A 25023-nucleotide genomic window follows, 5' to 3' on the forward strand; every position below is an offset into this window, starting at 1 on the left:
GCCCTAGGCAAGTAACATCAGGTTGATCAGTCACATGGCTTAGGCCCAGCTCAATCCTATTTAAGTGAATGGGTCCGACGTGCTATACCAAGCACAGCCACTATACAATGGATATCGTTGAGCTTGGTGGTCTACGAGAAGGCCGCTGCTCTCACAGAAACATTAAGACTTCCTCAAACAGCTCATTGGCAGACCCCAGGAGTGGGACCCAACTGATCTAATACTGTTGACTTATCTTAAGAATAGGTCATCAATATGAAACACTCAGAAAACCCCTTTAAGAAGAATCTGTCACCAGGATATTCAGTGTTAAACCAGGCAGAAAGTCATTTAGGGTTAGCAGATCTAACTGTAAGGATACTGTTCACTTAGCAATCCATTGTTTCATTCTAGAGAAAAAATACTTTTGTGTAAATGAAATGTGCACCCTTGCTCCTCCTGCCATCCCCTCCCTCTTGACAGGGCCAGCTTCCTACATAGTCATCAACCTAGCCCTGTCAATCAAGAAAGAGAGGGATGGGATGGCAGAGGAAGCAGGTGGGTCAATGGTGCACAGAGTGGCTTGGGCCCACTCTTGGTGCACTTAGAGGGGTTGTCTTACTTCAGCAAATAGCATTTATTATAAAAGCAAACTTTGATGGTAGTTATGACTAAATTAAAGAAAGAAAGGTATGGGAGACAAGATGACACACCAAATAGGTTAAGATATTCACCACCAAGCGTAGGATTAGATTCTCATTGGAGGCATTTCTCATAAGTGGAATGCTATACTCAGGGTAAATCGGCAGTCTTTGTCTGGTAAGTTGACAGGAAAAGAATGAAGGCAAGGAAAGGATGAGCAAAGTAAGGCAATGAATAAACACATATAACTGGTATGGTACCAAATTACGCAATAAAATAGTACTTTTAAGTAAAGTCAAACCGTAAAGATATGAACATGACCATGCTGGAACCTCAGACGGTCGGTCATGAGGGGGGGGGGATTTTCTATTCACACGGCCTAAAGCCACCTCATCGGGCTTAGCGATGAAGTAGAGATTTGAAAAACCTCCATTAGAGAAGAGCGTTGAGCAGATACCAGAATGAGACTTAAATGTCATCTAGTGTCCTCTCCTGTGTAGAATGTAGTTTCCTCTGGGTCATCTTGCGAGGCAAAGACTTTTTCCTTTGGGATTTGGCAGTTGTCCCTGGGGTCCACGTGGTTGTCACTGGTAGCGACGGTAGAGAGGCTATATTTTGTACCATGTTCCAATCGACTATGTCCAGCGCCTCCAAATCCAAAGTCGTATACACCTTCTGTAGGTCGGCAACAGAGCAAACTACCAGTTTGCGGCCAGGTAAGTTGATAAGTAGGCCGAACGGGTATAGCCAGCGATACGTAATTTTCTTAAGTCTAAGAATATCGAGTAAGGGTCATAGATGGTTCTTTTTGCGGAGGGTCATGGGAGAAAAATCCTGGGCAGGAGGGCGAAAACTGTCCCAGGGTAGAAGGGGTTAACTTCTCATTTGCATATGGATAACGAGTATTTTTTTAAGTGAAAGGCATCATTATAGTCAGCTGAACTAGAAGACATTGTGCCTGGCTTAACAGTGAATTTCCTGGTGACAGGCTCCCTTTAATATTGTGGCACTAATAGGCTCCAACACTGTTTCCAGGAATGAATATCTCCAGAATATGGTGCAATAAAGAAACATCATATGGCAGCATACACACATACTATGGCTCCAAAGCCAAAGGGACTCAGTATGGCACCATGTAGACTCTTTTCAAACAACTGTTGTGTGTATAAGGCTACTTTCACACTAGCGTTTAGATTTTCCAGTATTGAGATCCAGCAGAAGATCTCCGTACCAGAGAAAAAAGATCCCGTTTTGTCCCTATTCATTGTCAATGTAGACAAAAAGTAAATGATCAGAACTGAATGCTCCAAAATGCATTCCGTTCCATTTAGTTGCGTTCCCAGACCAGAGAGCATAAAAAAGCTGCTGTTTTCTTTCCGTCATGGGATGCGGAGCAAAACGGATCTGGCATGACCCACAATGCAAGTCAATGGGAAAGACACAATAGAAAACGGATCCGTCCTCCATTAACTTTCAATGGAGTTCATGACGGATCCGTCCTTGCTATGTTAAAGATAATACAACCGGATCCGTTCATAACAGATGCAGATCATTGTATTATCAGTAACGGAAGCATTTTTGCTGAACCCTATTGGATCAGTCAAAAACGCAAGTGTGAAAGTAGCCTTAGTCCTAAACCTTTGTAGAAAATACATCATGTGGTTACGTGTGAATTATAGATCTTAACATTTATTTTGCCCTGTAACGAATTCAGTACCACAATAATTCAAACATAAGAAAATGAAATAAATAATTTAATGCAAATCTTAACGGTTTCATTTGCAGCAATGTCCTGCCCCCTGAACAGCAGATATAACGTTTGCATCAGTGGCTGTCCTTCCACCTGCCTCTCCATGTCGTTGTCAACAAAATGTGATGCCACTTGCCGGGAAGGCTGTGAATGTGAGAAAGGCTATGTTCTCAGTGGTACTGAGTGTGTGCCCTTGTCCCAATGTGGATGTCTCTACAATTCCCAATACTACAAGCCCGGGGATGTCTTCTACCCAGAGGACACATGTGAGAAAAAATGTACCTGCTATGGGGGAGGCGCTGTCACCTGCGAGTCCGCCTCCTGTGGCCCCTATGAACAATGTAGCATTGTCAAGGGGGTACAAAGTTGCAATCCTGTGGGATACGCCGTCTGCTCAGCCATTGGAAGGACAACTTTCAATACATTTGATAATTTCGGATATGATTTCAATGGAAACTGCTCTTACATATTGACACAGACCTGCCTGATGGAAGGGTCAAAGCTGACTCCTTATGTTATCCGAATCAGGAATGTAGAAGGCTCAGTTACCATCAGCAAGAAAGTCATACTTGAAGTCTATAATTATACTGTCACCTTTCTGCAAGGAACTGAAAACAAAATCCTGGTAAGACTATTTTTATTATTATTTAAAAGGACTCTGTCACCGGTGATCTCCCTATCAAACTGTTTGCATAGATGCGTAGCTGTGGATCCACTGATCCAAGGCTCCGTTCCCACATTATGATCACAGACAATGAGGGCATATCGCTAGGATAGGTGTGGGTCCCACCATCAGGACTCGAACCTATATCGAGAACGGAGCCCTGAAAGTCTTGGTGGGCGCACTGTGCATGCGCAGCTGCCCTACATTCATTTTCTATAGGGCCGTCGAAAATAGCCGAGTGCTGGCTTGGCTAGTTCTGTCGGGCCCATAGAAGTGAATGGGAGTCGTGGCCAGTCATGCGTGGTACACTCCCATTTAGTTCTATGGGGAGCGCGCTTGGTGGTGGCCGGACGGGAGTCCTCCAGCCACCACCTTGCGGGGCCCTGTTCCCGATATGGGTGAAAGCGATATGTCCCCATTGTCTGTGATGAAACAACCACTTTAATATGCAGATTAGGACTTTAGTGCAACAAGGGCATCACCATTGTTCATGTTGCACACAAGCTTCACTCCTTTCTGTGGCCAACTTCTCCCTTTATGGCTTTGATTGACATGGCCAGGCAGTTGCAAAGAAGCGAGGAAGAGACAGGCCCAGAAAGGAGCAGAGCTTTTTTATTGCCTTTTGGTCTTCCTCTTTCAGAGGATCATTTCTAAAGAAGACCATTTTTTTTCTGTAATTCGTGTGGCTGTCTCAAAGAGGTTTCATTGAATTTGTCTTTAGCAATGAGCTGGGCCTAATCAAATGTTCAAGAACAGGTCAACAGGTAGCACTTGTGCTTCAGTAGAAGAGGTTTCTATTGGCATCTAAGGTATTCACAAATGTTGACGTGTATGATATTAATAAGCTCTTGATCCACTTGTTTATTTTCTTTATTCAGGTAAACGATATTCTTCGAAATATCCCATTTGAGCTGGAGGCTGGTAGACTCAGGGTTGAGTATCAGGGTGGAGGACTTGTCCTTAAAACAGACTTTAGCATGGTCATCGCGATAGACAATGCAATTCATGTAACTATACCGGCAACCTATCACAATCAGACATGTGGCCTGTGTGGAAACTACAATGATGACAATAAAGATGAACTTAGTCCAACTGATAATGATGCTGTATCATTTGCTGAGTCTTGGAAAGAACCAGAAGAATTCTGCACTACAAATGAAGTCTGTACTGGAGACAACCAAACTTGTTCTGACTGCCCCAGAATATTAAGGAAGACTTTTTCTGGGGTGATGTTCTGTGGAATTCTTACTTCTCCAACTGGCCCATTTTCACCATGCCATCAAACAATTGACCCTACAGCCTACCAGAGGAGCTGTGTTAACACTCTTTGCTCAAAAACTGGAGAACTTTGTACCATTATTCAAGGCTATGCAAAGCTTTGCCAAGATGCGGGTATAGATATAAAGCCATGGAGGACACAGAGCTTTTGTCGTAAGTACTAGAATCTTATACCTTCTTGGAAGATCATGGTCCAAGAAAGACCACATTTTCAATTATACATAATTATACAACTCCTTAAATATTTGTCAGAATAGTCCATCAGAATAATCTCTATAAAGAATAATTACAACAGGAAACAGGAAGTTTTATTGAGACCTATATTTAATGTAGTAAGCAGTTGGTGTGGGTTAAAAAAGGACAAATTATAATGAATCATCTACAGTTATTGAGGCTACTGTATATAGAGGGGCCAGAGTGAGGTTGGTGAAGGCCCCATCCCACTTCTAGGACTTCACTACCCCCCCAAACCCAATATATACAAAGAGAATCAATGCAGGTGGGCACAATGAAGTCATTTGCCTCTTGCAGCTTGCAAGGCGGTATGTTGCAGGGAAAAAGTTTGTTCAGTTCTGCTTATACTAGACAATCATTTCATCTGCTTCAGTTTTTCAGTTTAAAGAGGTTGTCCACATTTAGGGACCTTCAGTCTGCTTCCCCCTCTTTCACATTGGCAGACCTGCAGAGGCAAGCATACTTACCTGCTCCTTACCCCTGAGTTATGGCATCTTCACTCTCCCACTGGCACTGATGCACTTCAGTCCAGCGTGTAAACATCCGGTTTAATGGGGGTCATGTGTGCCACTGCAGACAATTTCTGACTGCAGTCGTGACATGTCCCACATGCTTCATGTAAATCGATCAATGGATATTTACACGGGGGACCGGAGAGCATCAGAGGCAGTGAGGGGACCAAAGGAATTGGAATCCAGCAACATAAAGCAGATAAGTATGCATCCTTCCGCAGGTCCGGCGATGGGGAGGGAGCAGCCAAAAAAAAACCTGAACATGGGAAACCCGTTTAACAACTGGTTAATAAGAACTGGCCTATAGTGGCTCCAAAGTTGACTTTATGTGCCTCATCGTCCCTCTCTGTAATTCAGCCTCGCACATAGAGTTTAGGCAATATAGTGGAATTTGTATGGGTGTCCATTACATTAACACTTATCCATTCTGATGTTTCCAGCATACACTTGCTCCCAGGAGCACAGCCATTATGAGCTTTGTGCTGATGTCTGTTCCACTAGTTGCTCTTCCCTCTATGACATTACCAGCTGCCCAACAACCTGCTCAGAGGGCTGCCAATGTGACAATGGATATTTCTTCCAAAGTGGTCTCTGTGTGACTCCAGATTTGTGTGACCGATGCATATTAAACTCAACATTTTACAAGGTAAAGAGACATTTTATGATTACAGATTAAATTTCTTCATTTCATTGTTAATAGTTCTAATAGGATTATGGATTTAATTAAATTTGCTTTCCCCTAGTCTTCCAACCTTTGCCATCGTGTTTCCTTCCTCATACTTCCTTCCATTCACTTCTTCTCTTTATTGATCTTCATTTATTTTGTCTTCCATATTCTGTTCCACTTTTTTTCACTGTCTGGTTTTGCTTCTGCATCCTTCATATTTTGTTCTTTTCATCTGCTCTTCCTTTCTTCATCTTCAGCCACCCATTATGTTGTTTTTCATTTTCATTGTCTTCTTTTTATCCTCACTCTCCTTCTTCTCCCCTATTTTAGCATTGCTTGCCCTCCTTCCCCCAATTTTCACTCTTCCTTGCCCATGACCATTCTTCTTCTTCTCTCCTGAAGTTTCATTATCTTCTACAGTAATTTGTATTCTTCTTCTACTATGTCATCCTTGTTTTTCCTCTCCATTCTCCTTCACAACCATTCTCCTCCCTTTAGTCTTACTCTTCTTTTATTTTTGCCCATTCTACTTCTCCTTCTTTTTTATCTACTTCTTCTTCCTCCTCTATTCTCTTGTACTCCCTCACTCATCTCCTTCTCTCTGTTCTTCTCGTTCTCCTCCTATTTCCCTCATCTCTCTCCATTCTCCTTCTCCCCCCAAGTTCCTCTTCTTCTTCCCCATACTCCTTTTTCACGCTCACACATTTGTATACTCCCCCATTCTCCTTCCCACAATCTCTTTGTGCTTCTCTCCATTCATATTCTCAACCATTCTCCTACTTTTAATTCCTCTTCCATAGTCTTCTCACTTTTCTTTAACACTAGTTCTAATTGTTTCCTTTTTTGTTATACTGTATGTATTCTTGAGCTTTCAACGGCATGTTTGCTTTTCAACAGATCAATGAGACCATCATCTCAGATGACTGCAGCCAGTCTTGCACTTGTACTTCTCGACATCTGATGGTCTGCGAACCATACAGCTGTGCCTCTGATGAAATCTGCACTGTCTTAAATGGAAAAGTCCAATGTATTAATAAAGGTAAGGCAACTTTAGCTTGCATAACATTATATGTACTAGTCTTTTGAGTTTTCCAAGTCTATTAAGAGCTTTGTAAGGTAACATGGGTAACATTAGCAAACTGTGTGGGCCCAAAAAAACTGCCACAGAAAGTTGTGCTGCTCTGATCCTAATGAATAATGTTTTATCTCTCTAGATCCTTGCAAGTCAGTCACATGTAGAACAAAAGAGCACTGTGAGGTTGTTGATGTCAATGTTCCAGTTTGCGTTCCTGACTATACAAGCTCTTGCACTGGATGGGGAGATCCTCACTTTACCACATTTGATGGCTACAACTTTGACTTCCATGGCACTTGCACATATATCCTGGCTGCATATGTTGGTTCTGATACCACCTTGGAGTATTTCCATATTGAGGAGAAAAATGACAACAGAGGAAGTCCAACATCCTCTTCCGTCAGGCTAATTAATATCTTTGTATACAACTTCAACATTTCAATCTTAAAAGATGAACCTGGACAAGTTCGAGTAAGTGCCTCTTCTTTGCATTCATGCATGTCTGGCTACTAAACACATCAGTTACATATGCTAAGTTGGCCCTAAGAAGGTCTATCGGGTATACAATAGATTGCCTCTCGATGCAGATTACTATATCAGCTATTTTTTGTCATGAGAAATTTAGAAAATCATCCAATTTTTAAACCAAATGAATGCTCGTATAGTATTTATAAATTTGTGTCCTCCATACTCCTTCCATAAATGAATATATGTTTTTGTAAATTTTCAGGTAAATGGTGAAATTCAAAACCTCCCTCTCATAAAAGACAAAATCACTGTTATTCAAAGTGGAGGATATGCAGTCCTGAAAACGTCTTTTGGTCTTAAGGTGGAATATGATTACAATTGGCATGTGGAAATCACAATCCCAAGCAGCTATTATGACACCATTAGAGGTCTCTGTGGAAACTTCAATGGTAACCCTAAAGATGACAAAGTATCTCCTGACAACAAACAAATGACTGTGATAACCAAGTGGGCAAAGTCATGGAAAGTGGCTGATGATGATGATGCTTTCTGCTTGGACAGTTGTCAAGGAAGCTGTTCTGAATGCAATGAGACTCTGAAGAACCTCTATGAAGGAGAAGAGTTCTGTGGTCTTCTTGAGGCTGACGATGGACCTTTCAAAGATTGCTATGACACAGTCAGTCCCACCATATTCCTTAATAACTGTGTCAAAGATGTCTGTAGTCATGATGGGCTTGGCTTGTGTCAGGCTTTTGAAGCCTATGTTACAGCATGTAGAAAACAGGGAGTGCTCATCCCAGACTGGAGAAACATTACTGCATGTGGTAAGCTAACATTTTAAGTTGTTTTAATCTATTTTCAGTTTTTTATTTTTTTATTAGTCATTTTATTTTATAAACTTCAATTTGTTAAACTATTGTCATTGTGATTTAAAGTTGAAATTTATTTATTTGTTAGATATGAATTGTCCTGAGAACAGTCACTATGATTTCTGTGGCACCTCTTGCCCGGCTACCTGTTTTGACAAAAACTCTCCAGACCGATGCACAGAACCATGCAGGGAGGCATGCCTATGCAATAAGGGATATGTTTTTAGTGCTGGCAAATGTATTGATGTCACAACCTGTGGATGCATCTACAAAGATATTTATTACAAGCCCAACCAAAAGTTTTGGTCTGATGATAAGTGCAGTGTTCTCTGTAAGTGTGACCCCAATCTTGGACTCGTAGTGTGCACAGAAGACAAATGTCAAGACAATGAAAGATGTATGCTAAGAGGAGGTGTCCGAGACTGCTATCCTGTAAGTTACGCCACATGTGTGAGCACAGGAGATCCTCACTATACAACATTCGATGGAAGGAAATATGACTTCATGGGGTCATGTACCTATCAGTTGACTGGATTGTGTCCTTCGATGGATCCAAACCTTACCCCTTTTCAAGTCAAAATTCAAAATGAGAGAAGGGGAAGTAAAAATGTTTCCTACACAAAGTCTTTGACTTTAGAAGTGTACAATCAAACCATCACATTGACCAGGGACTATCCTCAAAGAGTTTTGGTGAGTGTATATTATATGATTTGTACTGGGTTGGGTTGTGTTGGAAAGAAATTAAGAGGTTTAAAGGTGCCTGCTATTTTCGGTACCTATGATCTCAAGGGTACTTGGTTGACATTTAATTTAATATAATTAACCATATCTAGGGAAGACAGCCAGATGTATAAATTTGAAGTTCTTGGGGCTTGATGCTCAATGTTTCTACCACTACACTTCTCTCTCATCTTCATTATTAAACCCAACTTCAAGCAGTGACAATCTGACCAGGTCAAAATCTAGAAGAGTATTCCCAAACCACTGATTCTCCACAACACTCCTGACTGTCAGGGCATGATGGGATTTGTAGTTTAATATTCGTGTAGTGGAATATTCGATTTTTCATTCAATGTCTACCTGCTACACTCTATCTGCATTGTATTTCATGTTCGGTTTCACTGTACATGAAAATATTTCAGATGCTTAAAATTTTTTGTTTTTAGGTCAATGGTGTCGCCAATTTTTTACCTTTCACACTGGGATCCAACAAAATCAAAGCATTTATGAAAGGAGAACATGCTTTTGTCCGCACTGACTTTGAGGTTACCATCAATTACAACTGGGAAACTTATGGCCGAGTGATGGTGCCTAATACTTATGCTGATGCACTATGTGGCCTGTGTGGAAACTTCAACCAGGATCCTAGTGATGACTTGACCCCAAAAGGCAACAAAGAAGACGAAATTAAGTTTGAAGAAAAGTTTAGGGTTGGTGACAATAATGACTGTACATCCGAATGTGTAGGGAATTGCAAAGGCTGTAGTGCAGATGATACCCTTAAATACTCAGGTGATAAGTATTGTGGTATTATCAAGAAGAAGGATGGACCTCTGAGTCAATGCTACGATACAATCAACCCTTCATTATATTTTGCTGACTGCGTGTATGATAGCTGTCAATCTGGAGGTCAATATTCAGGAGTTTGTGGAGCCATTGCTAGGTATGTCTCTGAATGTCAAGAAAAGGGAGTCATCATCGAAGAATGGAGAAAATATACAATATGTGGTAAGTGTTGTCAACTAATCTCAATCATAGATGACCTTGTGTTTCGAATTTCCTTGAGTTACCATTATAACTTACCAATGTTAAGGAGACTGACTGTCTGGTGGTCACATACTATTTTGTGGGGCTTCAATGGAAACACTGGTCATTTTTAGCATGTAGCTTCTCTATAAGTGTCAAGTGCAACCAACTAGGGTGACCACATTTCCTAACTGCCATTCAGGGACACTTACTTTCACAAGTGCATTTCGTCAAACTTATACTTGAGACTGGCAAAAACATATCTGCCTGTGCATTTTTCAGTATTTCTGCACACATTAACTGGCTACTTAGACATCTCTTAAGAAATAGATTTATACCGTATACTGTATATTGTGTGGCACAGTGTAGGCTATATGTGTATAACATAAACATCTCCACATGAAAACTTACAATTACTTGGCTTGGCCCTTGGGGATCTCGGACGCCACTTCAACACTTTGGCCGGGGGCTCAGCAGAGCTGATGTTGTGTTTTATCCTAATGAGAAAGATTTCATAATAAGGATTTGGAGAAGGGGCAGAGGGATAGCAGAGCAGGGAGAGACTGGTGCTGCTACTAGGGGTGTCATACCATGGGGGAGTAATAAAGCCCACCATAATGCCCCCCAGTAGAAATAATTCTCCTTATAATGTGCAAAACATACCCCCTTGTAATGCCCCCAGTTGAGCTAATGTTCCCATAGTGTGCTAATATAAAATACCCCTTCTTAGTGCTCCCATAGATGACCCCATAGTGCTCCTCTCCCCCTTCCCCATAGTACCCACCATAATGTGTCCCAGTATAAAATGCCCCTATACAGAGCCCCCCATATAAAATACCCCTTCCTATAGTGCCACCCAATAATGTGACAGTAAGCTGTGCTCCCATAGATGCCCCCTAATCATGTGCCAGTAAGATGTGCCCCCATAGATGCCCCCAATTATGTGCCAGTAATAAGAGCCCCCCCACCATCATGTGCCAGTAGCCAGAGTGCCCCCCTATCATGTGCCAGTAGCCCCTTTATGTGCCAGTCGCCCCCCATCATGTGCCAGTAGCCCCCCATATGTGCCAGTAGCCCCCCTTATGTGCCAGTTGCCCCCTATCATGTGCCAGTCACCCCTATCATGTGCCAGTCGCCCCCCCATAATGTGCCAGTAGCCCCCCTATCAAGTGCCAGTAACCCCCCTATCAAGTGCCAGTAACCCCCCTTATGTGCCAGTAGCCCCCTCATATGCCAGTAGCCTCAAATCATATGCCAGTAGCCCCCCTATATGCCAGTAGCTCCACTTATGTGCCAGTAGTCCCCCTTATGTGCCAGTAGTCCCCCTTATGTGCCAGTAGCCCCCCCTATCATGTGCCATAAGCCCCGCTTATGTCTGTGCTAGCAGCCCCCCTTATGTGCCAGCAGACCCCCTTATGTGCCAGTATTGTAATTTGTACATATATCTATAAAAAAACAATGTATACTTACCTCCTCCAGGATGCGATGCAGGCCTCTTCTGGCCTGTGTCCCTCGCTGGCTCAGGCGGCGCCATGACGTCATCGCACCGCCTGCACCGGCCTCTGATAGGCTGCCGGCCTAGTGCTGGCAGCCTATCAGAGGAACAGGGAGGGGACACACCTCTCCCTCCCCTGCCAGCTGCCACAGCACAGACGTTTGTATCGCCGTCCTGAGGATGGTGATACAAATGACTATAGAGATGAGTGAGCGCTTCCACAATGGAAGAGCAGCGCTCATCTCCTGCTGTGCCCTGCCGGCGCCCCCCTTCTGACAGCGCCCCAGGTCATCCCGGGACACTGCATTGTCCCAGAATGAGGGTGACCGGGACCCGGGACAGACTCTCCAAATGCGGGACTGTCCCGGGCGATCCGGGACGAGTGGTCACCCTACTTATGTGCCAGTAGTCCCCCTTATGTCTGTGCCAGTAGCCCCCCTTATGTCTGTGCCAACAGCCCCCCTTATGTGCCAGTATTGTAATTTGTACCTATATATATATATATATATATATATATAAAAAATAAACTTATTCGATCCGGGACACGTGGTCACCCTACACCCAACCCATTTAGGATACCCCCAAGACTATAATAATACATTGTGGTGAGCCTATTAAAAATGCAATCTAGGATAAGTGAGAGTAGCCCGTTGATTATACATGGCATTAGGTGGTACAAGTACCTTTGATTGAGAGTATAGACTCTAAAGTTATGCCTAGATAACCATACATTTTTAAATAATAGATGTTCATGTGTTCTCAGCGTTCTTAAGTTACAATAATAATTCGAAAATGCAAGCGACAGAGGTGGACTGCAAATTCAATAGTGGCCAACCTTCTAGAGATATAAGTACCCCCTAGGATACATGTACCCAAAGCTAAAAACCAAGGCTCCATAACATTATGCCTATTACCGAAAGTGCTAATAGTTGTGAAAACATCTCAATGACATACTTCTTTTTTTTAGAACAAGTCTGCCCCACGAATAGTCATTACGAGCTCTGTGGACCTGGTTGTCATGCCACATGTTCAAATGCTGCATCTGACTGCCAGAAGACCTGCACTGAAGGATGCTATTGTGACAGTGGCTTTGTGCTCAGTGGAGACACATGTGTCTCCGCTTCTGAATGTGGCTGTGACTACAATAACACTTATTATCAAAGAGGTCAGATATTTAATCTAAATGAACAGTGCAATACGCAGTGTCAGTGTACAGCCAATGGATTGGTCGAATGCCAGGCAGTGTCCTGTGGCCCCAATGAAGAGTGTAAGGTGGTCAATGGAGCCATTGGCTGTCATTCTAAAACAACAAGCACATGTCTGATGGCCGGGAACCGTAACTTCATTACATTTGATGGTCTAAGCTACAACCTCCAAGGCTCATGTTCCTATATCTTGACTGAGGTCTGTAGTGAAGGTTTGGACCTTGGCAACTTTTCGATTGTGGCTGAGAGTGGGACTTTTGGAAGAGGCAACATTGTCGGAACACGTTCGTTGACAGTCAATGTGCATGGGTATGAGATTATTGTAGAGCGAGAGGCACAATGGACAGTGACGGTAAGCAATAGGGTGGATGAAAAAATCTACATTTCCATATACCAATGACTTATGCTAAACATATGCTCTAATATAGGAATATATGATTGGTAAGCTGCATGTTACGGCTGCCTAATAATTAGCAAGCAACATTAGCGTAATTTGCTTATCTCTATAAATCCCCAATGGTTTTTTACTGTAAGGTTTGTATGCTGCACTAGTGCAAGGGGTTCGCTGAATAGACAGTTGCCTAGGGCATCTTTGAGATAGGACAAAAAATTTAATTCATGATTGTCCATTTGATAGCTATTGTGCTTTACTTCATGGAACTTGGGTGGGGTGGGGGGTTTGGGGCTTATTCTGAAACCCCTTCCTTGGGCACCAAGAAGAGACTTTGAGGATACTGTACCTGAGCTTAAATATTTGGAAATATTTGGGAGATTTCTGTATTGTAATTTCAGTAAGATCAGGAGTGAGTGGAACAGAAAGTATATTATAGAGTTGCAGATTAAGTAATTCAATTACAGAGGCTGACTGAAAATGATCTGGCCCCAGAACGATAAAGTTCATGAGCACCTTCCCAACAATTATAGCCAAGATATACTTCATTTGGGCTAAAAATGTATTTGATGAGCACGTTCATTTTGAAGGCCTTACACTTAAACTTTAAATGGTGCCTAAGGATGGATTCGTGCAATTTTACACCACGGACAAATCAGCTGAAGGATATACATGTTTTACATGCAGATTTGGATGTGGTTTTGCCTTGGACGTGCTGTGGACTTCACCAATGGAAACCTGCATCGACTGTAAATTCACAGGGTAATAAATGTAGATCTTGAAGCAGATTTGTCAGTGGCATGCAATGCCACATGTGCACATACCCTAATTGAAAATGGTGGTCATGTAAACCCATGGTATTCCTCTTCTGTCTTGTTAATCAATCCACTTACAATATGTTTTTTGTCCTAAAAATATCTGTAATGTATTTTTTAGAATTATATGAATATATACTTTCACTTTTTATTACAGGTTAATGAGGAGACCCGCATCTTGCCTGTCGTTCTGGACAATGGTAAAGTTGAAATCAACCAAGAAGGCTCCAGTATAGTCCTTCAGACTGATTTTGATGTGGTTGTCCGTTATGATACCATAAACTCTGTCCACATCACAGTTCCTTCTGTCTATGAGAGTGCTATGTGTGGTCTGTGTGGTAACTTCAATGGCCACTTAGATGATGACCTACGTCTACCCTCTGGCCAGTTGTCCACCACCACTGAAGAATTTGGGGCAGCTTGGAGTACAAATGGAGATGGGAAAGACTGTAGCTGTAAAGAGAATTGTAAGGGTTGTGATAAGATAAGGTCAGCCATATTCAGCCAAGACAAGGCTTGTGGGTTATTGCTGAAGCAAGATGGACCATTTACAGACTGCTATGGACTAGTCAATGTGACTGACTATTTTAACCAATGTTTGTTTGATATGTGTGCAAGTGATGGTCAATCAGAGGTCTTATGTCACAGCCTTCAAGCTTATGTTACAGCGTGCCAGGCTGCTGGGGCCAAAATTAAATCTTGGAGGTCATCCAATTTCTGCCGTAAGTATCTTAATCGGTTATTGATGTAAGACGACTCTGTCCAATTAGACCACCCTGTATGTATCGTATGCTTAATTTGTGTTACACTTTGTCTTGTAGCATCGGCATGTCCTGAAAACAGCCATTATGAGCTGTGTGCTCACACTTGTGATGTTTCGTGTTCTGCTGTCTCCACACCCATTTCCTGCACTGGGCAATGTTCAGAGGGTTGTGAGTGTGATGATGGATATCTTTTTGATGGAGATCGGTGCGTGGCCATGAAAAACTGTGGATGCTTTTACCATGGAAGATACTATAATGTAAGTCCCAAAGAGCATTACATGGGGGTTGTGAGAACCGTACTGGACATTTTCCAGAAGACAGGACCTACTGGTTGCATTAGGTATTGGATAGCTTTAGGGGTTCCCCAGATGAACAAAAAACAAGTAGTAGGGGTTTCCTCCATGGCAACAAGATTAGGAATTACTGGTGTACCACATAGTGCTTTAACATACATTCATATAATGCTCAATTAATGCACAATCAATAAAGAAGGTAACATATCTGCAAGATTATCCTTCTTTGGAGTCTGGAGTGCGGGATCGGGGGTGAAAGTTTTGGATAATTAAGTGATAGGGTTCTTTAGGGCCCCCGTTACAAGGAAGTCCACATGGATTGCACACCACTATGGCCAGTTCTTAGTCCAATCATGATTAAAGAACTATTGCCAGTAGATGATTCCATACTGGTATTAACTTGAAAAAGCCTTCAATATTACTTCTTCTTCTTCTCAAGATATTATGTTCATTCCTGACTAATCTAAGGGCAAAAAGTCTATCATAAAATAGTCCTTTAAGATGTTCTTACTGTAGGAGACTGAATCTGTCATTGGTCAAGTGATTTACTGTATCTCTCTCTTCCTCAGCTCGGAGATGAGGTTCTGTCTGCTGACTGTCTCCAGCGATGCACATGTCAAAATAGTGGTATTGTTTTGTGCAGCCCGTTTAGCTGCTCAGATACTGAGTACTGTGGTCTTCATGAAGGAATACAAGGCTGCTATAAAAAACGTGGCACATGTAGCCTAAGCGCTAAGGGCAACCTGGTCTCATTTGACAATTTATCTGGGTTTGTTGCCCCCGAAAACATATTTGACTTCGTCTCCGTGTGTAACCAAGAAGCTGACAGTTGGTTCCGAATTGTTGTGATCACTCACAACTGCAACGATGATGATAGCGACATCTCTGCTGTCCACGTCTACTTCCCTGATTTCTCGATTGCTCTAAGTCCCAGTGGACAGGCCTGGGTAAGATAAATTTGACTTATTGATGTGGTTAAATGAGTGAACTTCAGCATCCATAGCTCCAGGTTATACTGTGTAATGTCAAATGTAGGAGTCCAGTTTTGGGTGTAGGGACATACAATAGAAGTGGACATGTTTTTTTTTGTTGCTATAGTGGTGGACCATGACAGAATCAAGCCACCCATGTAAGGCTACTTTCACACTAGCGTTCGATCGGATCCGTTCTGAACGGATCCGATCATAATAATGCAGACGGAGGCTCCGTTCAGTACGTATCCGTCTGCATTATATTAGCAAAAAAAAGCTAAGTGTGAAATTAGCCTGAGCGGATCCGTCCAGACTTTTACATTGAAAGTCAATGGGGGACGGATCCGCTTGAAGATTGAGCCATATTGTGGCATCTTCAAACGGATCCATCCCCATTGACTTACATTGTAAGTCTGGACGGATCCGCACGCCTCCGCACGGCCAGGCGGACACCCGAACGCTGCAAGCAGCGTTCAGCTGTCTGCCTGTCCGTGCGGAGGCGAGCGGAGCGGAGGCTGAACGCCGCCAGACTGATGTAGTCTGAGTGGATCCGCATCCATTCAGACTGCATCAGGGCTGGACGGAAGCGTTCGGGTCCGCTCGTGAGCCCCTTCAAACGGAGCTCACGAGCGGACAGCCGAACGCTAGTGTGAAACTAGCCTAAAAGAGGGATGGAGCTGAGTTACAGTCAGATCCACCAATGATAGCAGCAGGAGCTTCATCTATACCACAAACACTGTGCACTTTAGACAGAATGCATGGTCCTCAGCTAGCTAGCAAGCGATTGCCAAAAGGGAACACTTCTCTCCCTCCAATCGTTTGCTGATCTGCCTGTCTAATACAGGATCCCATCAATCACTTGCTAGCTAGCACAGGAGACAGCTGCTATTACATGCAGCAATTTCCTCTGCAGCAAGGTGAGGATCGATGTTGATTCCGTCACTTGTCCCTGTGCTGTCTAGTGGTTTGCCGGCAGCAGATCGCTATTAAACAGCATAATCTGCCGCTGGCAACCTCTGACTTTTAAGCATGCTTAAAAAATCTGAATTTCCCGATGACGCGTGTGATGGAGCATTGTCCTGCATGAAAATCATGTTTTTCTTGAAGGATGCAGACTTCTTCCTGTACCACTGCTTGAAGAAGGTGTCTTCCAGAAACTGGCAGTAGGACTGGGAGTTGAGCTTGACTCCATCCTCAACCCGAAAAGGCCCCACAAGCTCATCTTTGATGATACCAGCCCAAACCAGTACTCCACCTCCACCTTGCTGGCGTCTGAGTCGGACTGGAGCTCTCTGCCCTTTACCAATCCAGCCACGGGCCCATCCATCTGGCCCATCAAGACTCACTCTCATTTCATCAGTCCATAAAACCTTAGAAAAATCAGTCTTGCACACCTTGTGCTTTTGGGCACTCCAGTGATGTTGCAGCTCTGAAATATGGCCAAACTGGTGGCAAGTGGCATCTTGGCAGCTGCACGCTTGACTTTTCTCAGTTCATGGGCAGTTATTTTGCGCCTTGGTTTTTCCACACGCTTCTTGCGACCCTGTTGACTATTTTGAATAAAACGCTTGATTGTTCGATGATCACGCTTCAGAAGCTTTGCAATTTTAAGAGCGCTGCATCCCTCTGCAAGATATCTCACTATTTTTGACTTTTCTGAGCCTGTCAAGTCCTTCTTTTGACCCATTTTTGCCAAAGGAAAGGAAGTTGCCTAATAATTATGCACACCTGATATAGGGTGTTGATGTCATTAGACCACACCCCTTCTCATTACAGAGATGCACATCACCTAATATGCTTAATTGGTAGTAGGCTTTCGAGCCTATACAGCTTGGAGTAAGACAACATGCATAAAGAGGATGGTGTGGTCAAAATACTCATTTGCCTAATAATTCTGCACTCCCTGTACTGACCTCATGTTAAGTGAATATTATCTTTAAGTGAAGTTTCCAACCTTGCATCCTAACCTATGGTTATCAGGAATTTGAATTTTAGTTGCATTCAGTTGTCCTCTACACCCTGGGGAACATCTCAGGTTGAGGGAGAACCCATAATCCTATGGCTAATATTGGACTATGTTGCTTGTACCTACAGTTCAACGGCCGGACAGTGAATCTTCCCTACTCGTCTGGAGATGTGAAGGTAGAATTTACCCAGGAAAAATTGCAGCTAATAAGTGGTGAAGACCTGGAGTTCACGATGAGACACAATGGAGACATAGCCCTGAATGTGCACCAGAAGTTCTCTAGTGCCCTTTGTGGAGCATGTGGCAACTTTAACAAGAAGAAATCTGATGATCTTCAGATTCTGGGAGGAAAGCCCATTTCCAGCTTCTCCGAGTTCATCACCTCTTGGACAGCACAAGACTTTGTTAGATGGTAAGAAATGAGATGATTCAGGATATAATAAGTTATAATCAATAAAGTTGAGCGCAAATATTTAAATTACAAATATTTATCTTGAATATTGCAACTTCGAGAATTTGCGAATATTTCGAATATAGTGCTATATATTCGCTATATCGAATATTTGTCATTTTTTAACATCTGAAAACATGATTCCTCCCTACTTCTTGCTTGTCGTTCAATGAGTCATTGCAATGAGTCATTATGAGTCACAAGCAACTTAAGCAGGGAGGAATCATGTTTTCAGATGTTAGAAAATGACAAATATTCGATATAGCGAATCTATAGCACTATATTCAATATAGTTCTATATATTCGTTTTTTTGAAAATTCGTAATTTTTTTTACTTCTTAAGTCATGATTTCCTCCTGATTAAGTTGCTTGTGGGACAATGACTAATTGGCCCACAAGCAAGAAGCAGGGAGAAATCATGTGTTCAGATTGAAAAAAAGATGAATATTCTAAAAACTAATATATGGCACTATATGCTAAATAGTGCTATATATTAATTTTTTTGAATATTCGTCATTTTTTTCCACCTGAAGTCATGATTCCTCCCTGCTTAAATTGCTCGTGGGACAATGACTGTTCACTTCAGATGAAAAAAAATTACGAATATTCTAAAAAATGAATATATAGCACTATATTCTATAGTGTTATATATTCGTTTTTGACCCACTTCGCATTACGCGATTTTTACATTGTAGATTTTTTGCAATCGCGAAATGATATCGAATACGAAAATTCGCAAACATGAGACAAATATTCTACCACATATTTATGAAATATGGCAAATTCGAATATGGGACCTGCCGCTCATCACTAATAATCAACAGTATATAACCATCCTTCTAATCATAGGTAATAATTAGAGATGAGTGAATCAAAGTTTTCAGGAACAATTCGATTTTCACTGAATTTCCTCACGATTCGTGGTAACGAATCACATTTTTTCCTAAAATGGCTGCTGCACATGTTAGGATATGGAGCAAAGAACTTTGGGAATGAGGGATCACCCACAATGCCATATGCAACCAATCAGCAGCCAGCCCTGTGATGTCACAGCACTATAAATAGCCTCAGTCATCTTGGATTCAGCCACTTTCCAGTGCACTTAGTGCAGGGGGAGACGTTAGCAGGCGCTAGGGACAGTGCTAGAAAAGACTTTAAAACTTTTTTTTTTATGAATAGAAGTTCAGGGAAAGGGCATTAGAAGTGTAGGGAAAGGATAGGAAGAAATTATTCCACAGTACTGAAGCAGAACAGGGTTCAGTAGGTGAACAATCCTATTACACCTCACTGCACTGACTGGGGATCCAAATTGCTATCATACTGCTGCATTCAGGTCTGCAATAGATGATACCTCTGTAATTCCAGCAAACTTTGCATGGTATTGGGGTGCAAGTGCTGTGTGAAACAACCATTACCAGGGTGTATTACTTGGAAATATTTTTACATCTTATTAGCCTTTGTGCGGTACAGTTATATGTTCTAAAGCCTTTTTTGGCATGTATAAGTGGGGAAAAAGGGCTTATTTGCAGTTCAACAGTGCAGTTATAAGTTCTAAAGCCTTTTTTGTCATGTATTAGTGGGGAAAAATAAAGGGCTTATTAGCCATTGTGTGGTGAAGTGAGAAAATTATAGCCCTTTCTGGTGTGTATTAGTGGCAAAAAAGTAGTATTTGCCGTTCAGTGGTGCAGTTATATGTTTTAAAGCCTTTTTGGCGTGTATTAGTGGCAAAAAAAATGTATTATTTGCCATTGTGTGGTGAAGTGACAAAATTACAGCCTTTTTATTTACTTATTTGATCTAACAGTATGTCAGACAGAGAAGTGCCAGGCCCTGCACAAGGGAGTGGCAGAGGCCTAAATGTTTCTGGCGCAGGCACGGGTCGCAGCAGAGTAAGGGGGCGTGGCAGCAGGGGTCACTTCCAGAGGCCTGAGCTCCCACTGTCGTGTCTTGTCCGGTCGTGTCTTGACCAGCATCCCAGCGGATCTTGAATGGTTGACACGGCCATCCACTTCGTCCCAAGTGGCATCAGAAACCCCCAGCCAAAAGTCTGTGGGTTTGTCAGACACAACCCTTAGTTGGCATGGCCCAGGACCTGTGCCCTCATCTGTCCTCAACCTGCCTCTGTCTTTTTCTTTTCCCTCAGCCAGAGAAGTATTATATACTGTGGGCTCTGAGCCACTATACAGTGAGGACGAGCTACTAGAGGACAATCAGCAGCTACGGCCCAGCCAAGATCTCGGTAGGCGGGCAAGTAGTGATGCGGAGAGTGGCGTGGGAGCTCGTGTAGCGAGCAGCAGGCTACTGGCTCAGAGACCGTTGAGGAGGACATCAGTGACGTGCAGACAGTACTCGATGATGTTGTAGCAGATCACAATTGGGAACTGGATGACGAAGGGGCTTCATCATCATCGGGAGAAGAGGGTGGCAGCTTGCGCATGAGGCAGCGGCAGAGCCAGCAAGTCAGTAGCGTGGCCGGGAGTCAGCAGGGTGGCAGCAGTGGGAGGTCGGGACCCAAACGTGCCTGGGGTGGGCCAACCGCTTCGCAGGAGCCTACCTGCACAGAAAGTAGTGGTGCAAGGGTTCACCGAGGCAGCGCCCGTAGCAGTCAGGGTGGGGTGTTCAGTAGTAAAATCACCTACTCGGCGGTGTGGCATTTTTTTGTTAAGCCGCCGGAGGAGGTGAACAAGGCCATTTGCCGAATCTGTGGGCAGCATCACCATAAAGTGGCCTGGGAGAATTGTGGCTCCAATGTGATAGTCCAGCCTGCCGCAGCACCCCCTGCATCACCCAGTGGCATGCACCCGGTTTCAGGCAGTAAAGGCTCCACCACCTCAGCCGAAGGGAGCTGTCTGTCCTTCCCATCATCTACCAGTCCTGATGCTCCTGCTCCTCGCCCTCCTACTCCTTGTCAGTCATTCCGTCAGCAATCGATCACCAAAGCGATTTCCAAGAGACAACAGTATGCGTGCATTCATCCAACGGTGCAGAAGCTGAATGTGCTCCTAGCAGAGTTGCTGCTGCTGCAGTCCCTTCCTTTCCAAGTGGTGGACTCTGCACCTTTTAGAGAACAGATGGCTAGTGCCAAGCCGAGGTGGAGAGTCCCAAGCCATCATTTCTTTGCCAAAAAGGCAGTACTAGACCTGCACAAATATGTATTACAGAAGGTTGGCCAGGCCTTGAGCCTGTCGGTGTCTGCCAAAGCGCTGATGAGTGGATCTGTAACGATCAAGGACAATATATGTCCTTTACGGCCAACTGGGCAAATGTGGTTCCTGTCCAGCCAAACCAGCAACTTGGCCAGGTGACGCCGCTTCCACCTCCACGTTCTCACGCCGTTGGTCCTGCGACAATGTCTGCCCCCTCCTCCAGCATACTAGATGTGCAGGGCACGGTGGTGTCATGCTGTTCTACACCTCGTTTGCCTGGGCGAACTGAGTCACACAGGGGAGGAACTTCTCCATGTCCTTCATCAAGAAATCGAATCTTGGCTTTCTCTGTGACAACTTAAAATCAAAACCATGGTGACCGACAACGAGAAGAACATGGTGTCGGCACTGCATCAAGGAGGGTTAAGCCATGTGCCCTGCATGGCACACATGTTCAATCTGGTTGTCAAGTGGTTCCTGAAGTCTTCCACCAATCTACAAGACATCCTAAAAATGGCCAAGAAACTTTGCATGCACTTCAGCCACTCGTACAGAACCAAGCACACCCTCTTTGAGCTGCAGCGGCAGAACGGGGTCCCCCAACATAGGCTGATATACAACGTTTCCAAACATCGGAATTCCATCCTCAATATGTTGGACCGACTGTAGTAACAGAGAAAGGCCATAAACGATTTCTTGATTTTCCAAGTGGACAGGAATACTCCCCTTTTTAACTTCGATGTCAGCCAGTGGCAGCTCATCCGTGACACCTGTATTTTGCTCAGGGCCTTTGAGGATGCCACATTATTTGCCAGTCATCAGGACTAAGGGATGAACAACATCATTCCACTGCTTCATATCCTGGAACAGATGGTGGTACATCTGGTTGGTCATGAGACAGGAGACATGGAGCCTACATCTCACAGCCACATAAGAACTAGGGGGGCTGAACTGGAGGAGTAGGAGGACATTGGAGCACAAGCAATGTGTAGTGAAATAGATGGTTTTTCTACACAGGTGACAGGAGAGGAGGAGCAGGAGCAGTCGGAGGAGCAAGAGGGAGATGAAGCAGATGACCCAGACACACAGTGGCAGTATGCAGTAGAGATATTTTTTACACCCGCTGAGAGGGAGGACAAACTGAACTACTATAGAGACATCCTATGTAGTTAGTTGGCCGCTGCCTATCTGCGCCACCATCCATACTCTCGCAGGTCTGAACGGGGGGGGGGGGGGGGCTCTCTGCGCTCTTGTTCCACTGCCATGGTTGCTGTGGCGGGGTGGGGTGCAAGGAGCAGTACCAGCTACATCAGCAGCAGCATTAGTCTAGAGTCGATGATGAGCAGCTTTCTTAACCAGCCTAGTAAAGAAACTACTCACCAGCAGCAGCAGCTAGACCTGGAACGGAAGCTGAACCAGCAGGTGGTGGCATACTTGGACAGCACCCTGCCACCCCACATTGAAGATCCGCTGGACTACTGGGCAGCCAAACTGGATTTGTGTTCAGAACTGGCTGAGTTTGCCCTGGAAAAGCTGTCCTGCCCGGCCAGTAGTGTGGCATCAGTGCGGGTGTTTAGTGCAGCGGGGACCATAGTTACCCTAAGGAGAACTCACCTGTCCACCCAAAATCTGGAGAGACTGGCCTTTGTCAATATGAATCAGGCGTGGATCAGCCAGGATTTCCACCAACTAATGCATGATGCATCAGATTAGATCATCGGTGCTGCCTCACCTAAACCTTGTCAAAAGAGACCGGTTTCTTCTGGCTACCTGTCTCAGCTACTATTCTGATGCTGCCACCCGCTTGATGCCACACGTCTGATGCCAAGTGCTCCTTCTTAGACCCACCATTGTCAGCGGGTACTGTTATTGCCACCCACCTCCCCACTCTGTCACCGAGTCACTGTGTGGTCTCCTAATGATGCTGCCACCTCACCACTCAGGTCTCCTCATGCTAATGCTACCAACTCCAGACTCTGTCATTGTGCCACTTTGTGGCCTCCTTATGCTGCTGTCACCTCCACACTATGTCACCTTGCCACTCTGTGGTCATCTCATGCTGCTGCTAAATTAACACTATGTCACTGGGTTACTCTGTGGCCTCCTTATGCTGCTGCCACCTCCACCCTATGTATATATTGAGACCTGTATATATCGTAAACCGACATCTACCAATTCCTTGTTAAAGTGGGAGAGTAACCATCCAGGTCCCCTGAAAAGGGGCATCCCCACAGGGCAATACTTGCGTCTTAGACGTAATTGCTCTAGTGACGCGGAATTCATTAATCAGGCAGTTGACCTACGCAGAAGGTTCCGCGAACGGGGCTACCCAGACAAGGTTCTGCGCACAGCCTTCCAGAAAGCTTTAGCCAAAGAACGTACAGATTTACTCCATGCCACCGGCCACCCAAAGGGTGAGACTACCAACATTATGCGTGTGATTGGCACATTTGATACAGCAGCGGGCCAAGTCCGTAGTATCATTGCCAAACATTGGGATACCCTCCTCATGGACCCAGACTTAGGCGACGTCCTCAAACCCTACCCCTCCATCACGTATCGGAGGGGCAGGAATTTGAGAGACCGTTTGGTGCATAGCCACTTCACCGGAGCATCCAGCCACAAGACCTGGCTGGGTGGTCCTGTGAGGGGCTGCTTTAGGTGCGGCAGCTGCAGTTTCTGCAATTTTGTACAAACTGGCAAGTCTTTTACCAATCGTAACAGCGGGTATAACCATCATATAAATGGCTTCATCAACTGCCGCACCTCAGGACTGGTATACTTAATCACTTGTGATTGTGGTACCCAATACGTCGGTAAAACAAAAAGAGAGTTTCGCCGCCGTATTGGGGAACACCTAAATGATGTCCGAAATAAAAGGGACACATCGGTGGCAAGACATGTCAACGATTGCCACCAAGGTCTGAGAAGTGTCTTAAAATTCAAGGGCATTGAAGCAATCACCAGACCCCCTAGAGGAGGGGACTGGGATAGACGTATCCTCCAGAGAGAAACATGGTGGATATACAAATTGAATACTCCCAGTCCCAACGGACTCAATGAACAATTGAGTTTCGGTTGCTTCATTTAACTGTTACATCCTCTAGTTTTCGGCCATGTATTTAGCGCAGGATTGGGTCATTACTTCCACCCCTACTTATGTGTAGTTACCGTACTCCATGCTTAGTAGCCGGTGAATTAATAATACCTTCTAGGCTTATTGTATTGTATGTGTGTTTTTGTGGCTATTCATTTTGACAACATCATCCGCGTTTCTATCTATATATCTATATACTTGTGTTGCACCGATTACACTTCCATCCTCTTCATTCAAAAAGGTTTGTCGCCGCCTGTAAGCGAGACCCGCCTCTCTAAGTCTCCTCTAATGCCCGAGGGATGCGCACACTCCCTTTGGAGTAACCGCCCCTTTCAGTGACGCGCCGTTTGGCCTTACCTAATAAGGCATCACCGGCACGTCAGCGCTAGCCGTGCCCCCACACACGCCCTCTCTATGTAGGCTGGTGACGCGATCATCAGTTTTTCATATTCCAAGCCCCGGGGGGCGGGGCCCGCGCGCTTTAGGACGCACATTTAAATCGTGGACGGCGATACAAGCCGGTTGCCGCCACACGCGCACAGGGA

At 44.2% G+C, this 25023-nt stretch overlaps 1 protein-coding gene across 1 annotated transcript in view; it reads left to right on the top strand.

The window, feature by feature from the left end:
• Positions 1-25023, top strand: part of LOC122926343 (IgGFc-binding protein-like) — a 48324-nt gene that overhangs the window by 18221 nt on the left and 5080 nt on the right. Inside the window, exons 9-21 of the mRNA XM_044277717.1 lie at positions 2407-2996; positions 3914-4466; positions 5500-5705; positions 6624-6765; positions 6941-7272; positions 7532-8093; positions 8227-8828; positions 9305-9866; positions 12347-12936; positions 13948-14512; positions 14612-14811; positions 15417-15794; positions 17913-18196. Coding sequence (XP_044133652.1) covers positions 2407-2996; positions 3914-4466; positions 5500-5705; positions 6624-6765; positions 6941-7272; positions 7532-8093; positions 8227-8828; positions 9305-9866; positions 12347-12936; positions 13948-14512; positions 14612-14811; positions 15417-15794; positions 17913-18196 — 5566 coding nt within the window. The remainder of the gene's footprint in view (positions 1-2406; positions 2997-3913; positions 4467-5499; positions 5706-6623; positions 6766-6940; positions 7273-7531; positions 8094-8226; positions 8829-9304; positions 9867-12346; positions 12937-13947; positions 14513-14611; positions 14812-15416; positions 15795-17912; positions 18197-25023) is intronic.

Source organism: Bufo gargarizans, chromosome 2, assembly GCF_014858855.1.
Source record: "Bufo gargarizans isolate SCDJY-AF-19 chromosome 2, ASM1485885v1, whole genome shotgun sequence".
Classification (NCBI taxonomy): domain Eukaryota; kingdom Metazoa; phylum Chordata; class Amphibia; order Anura; family Bufonidae; genus Bufo; species Bufo gargarizans.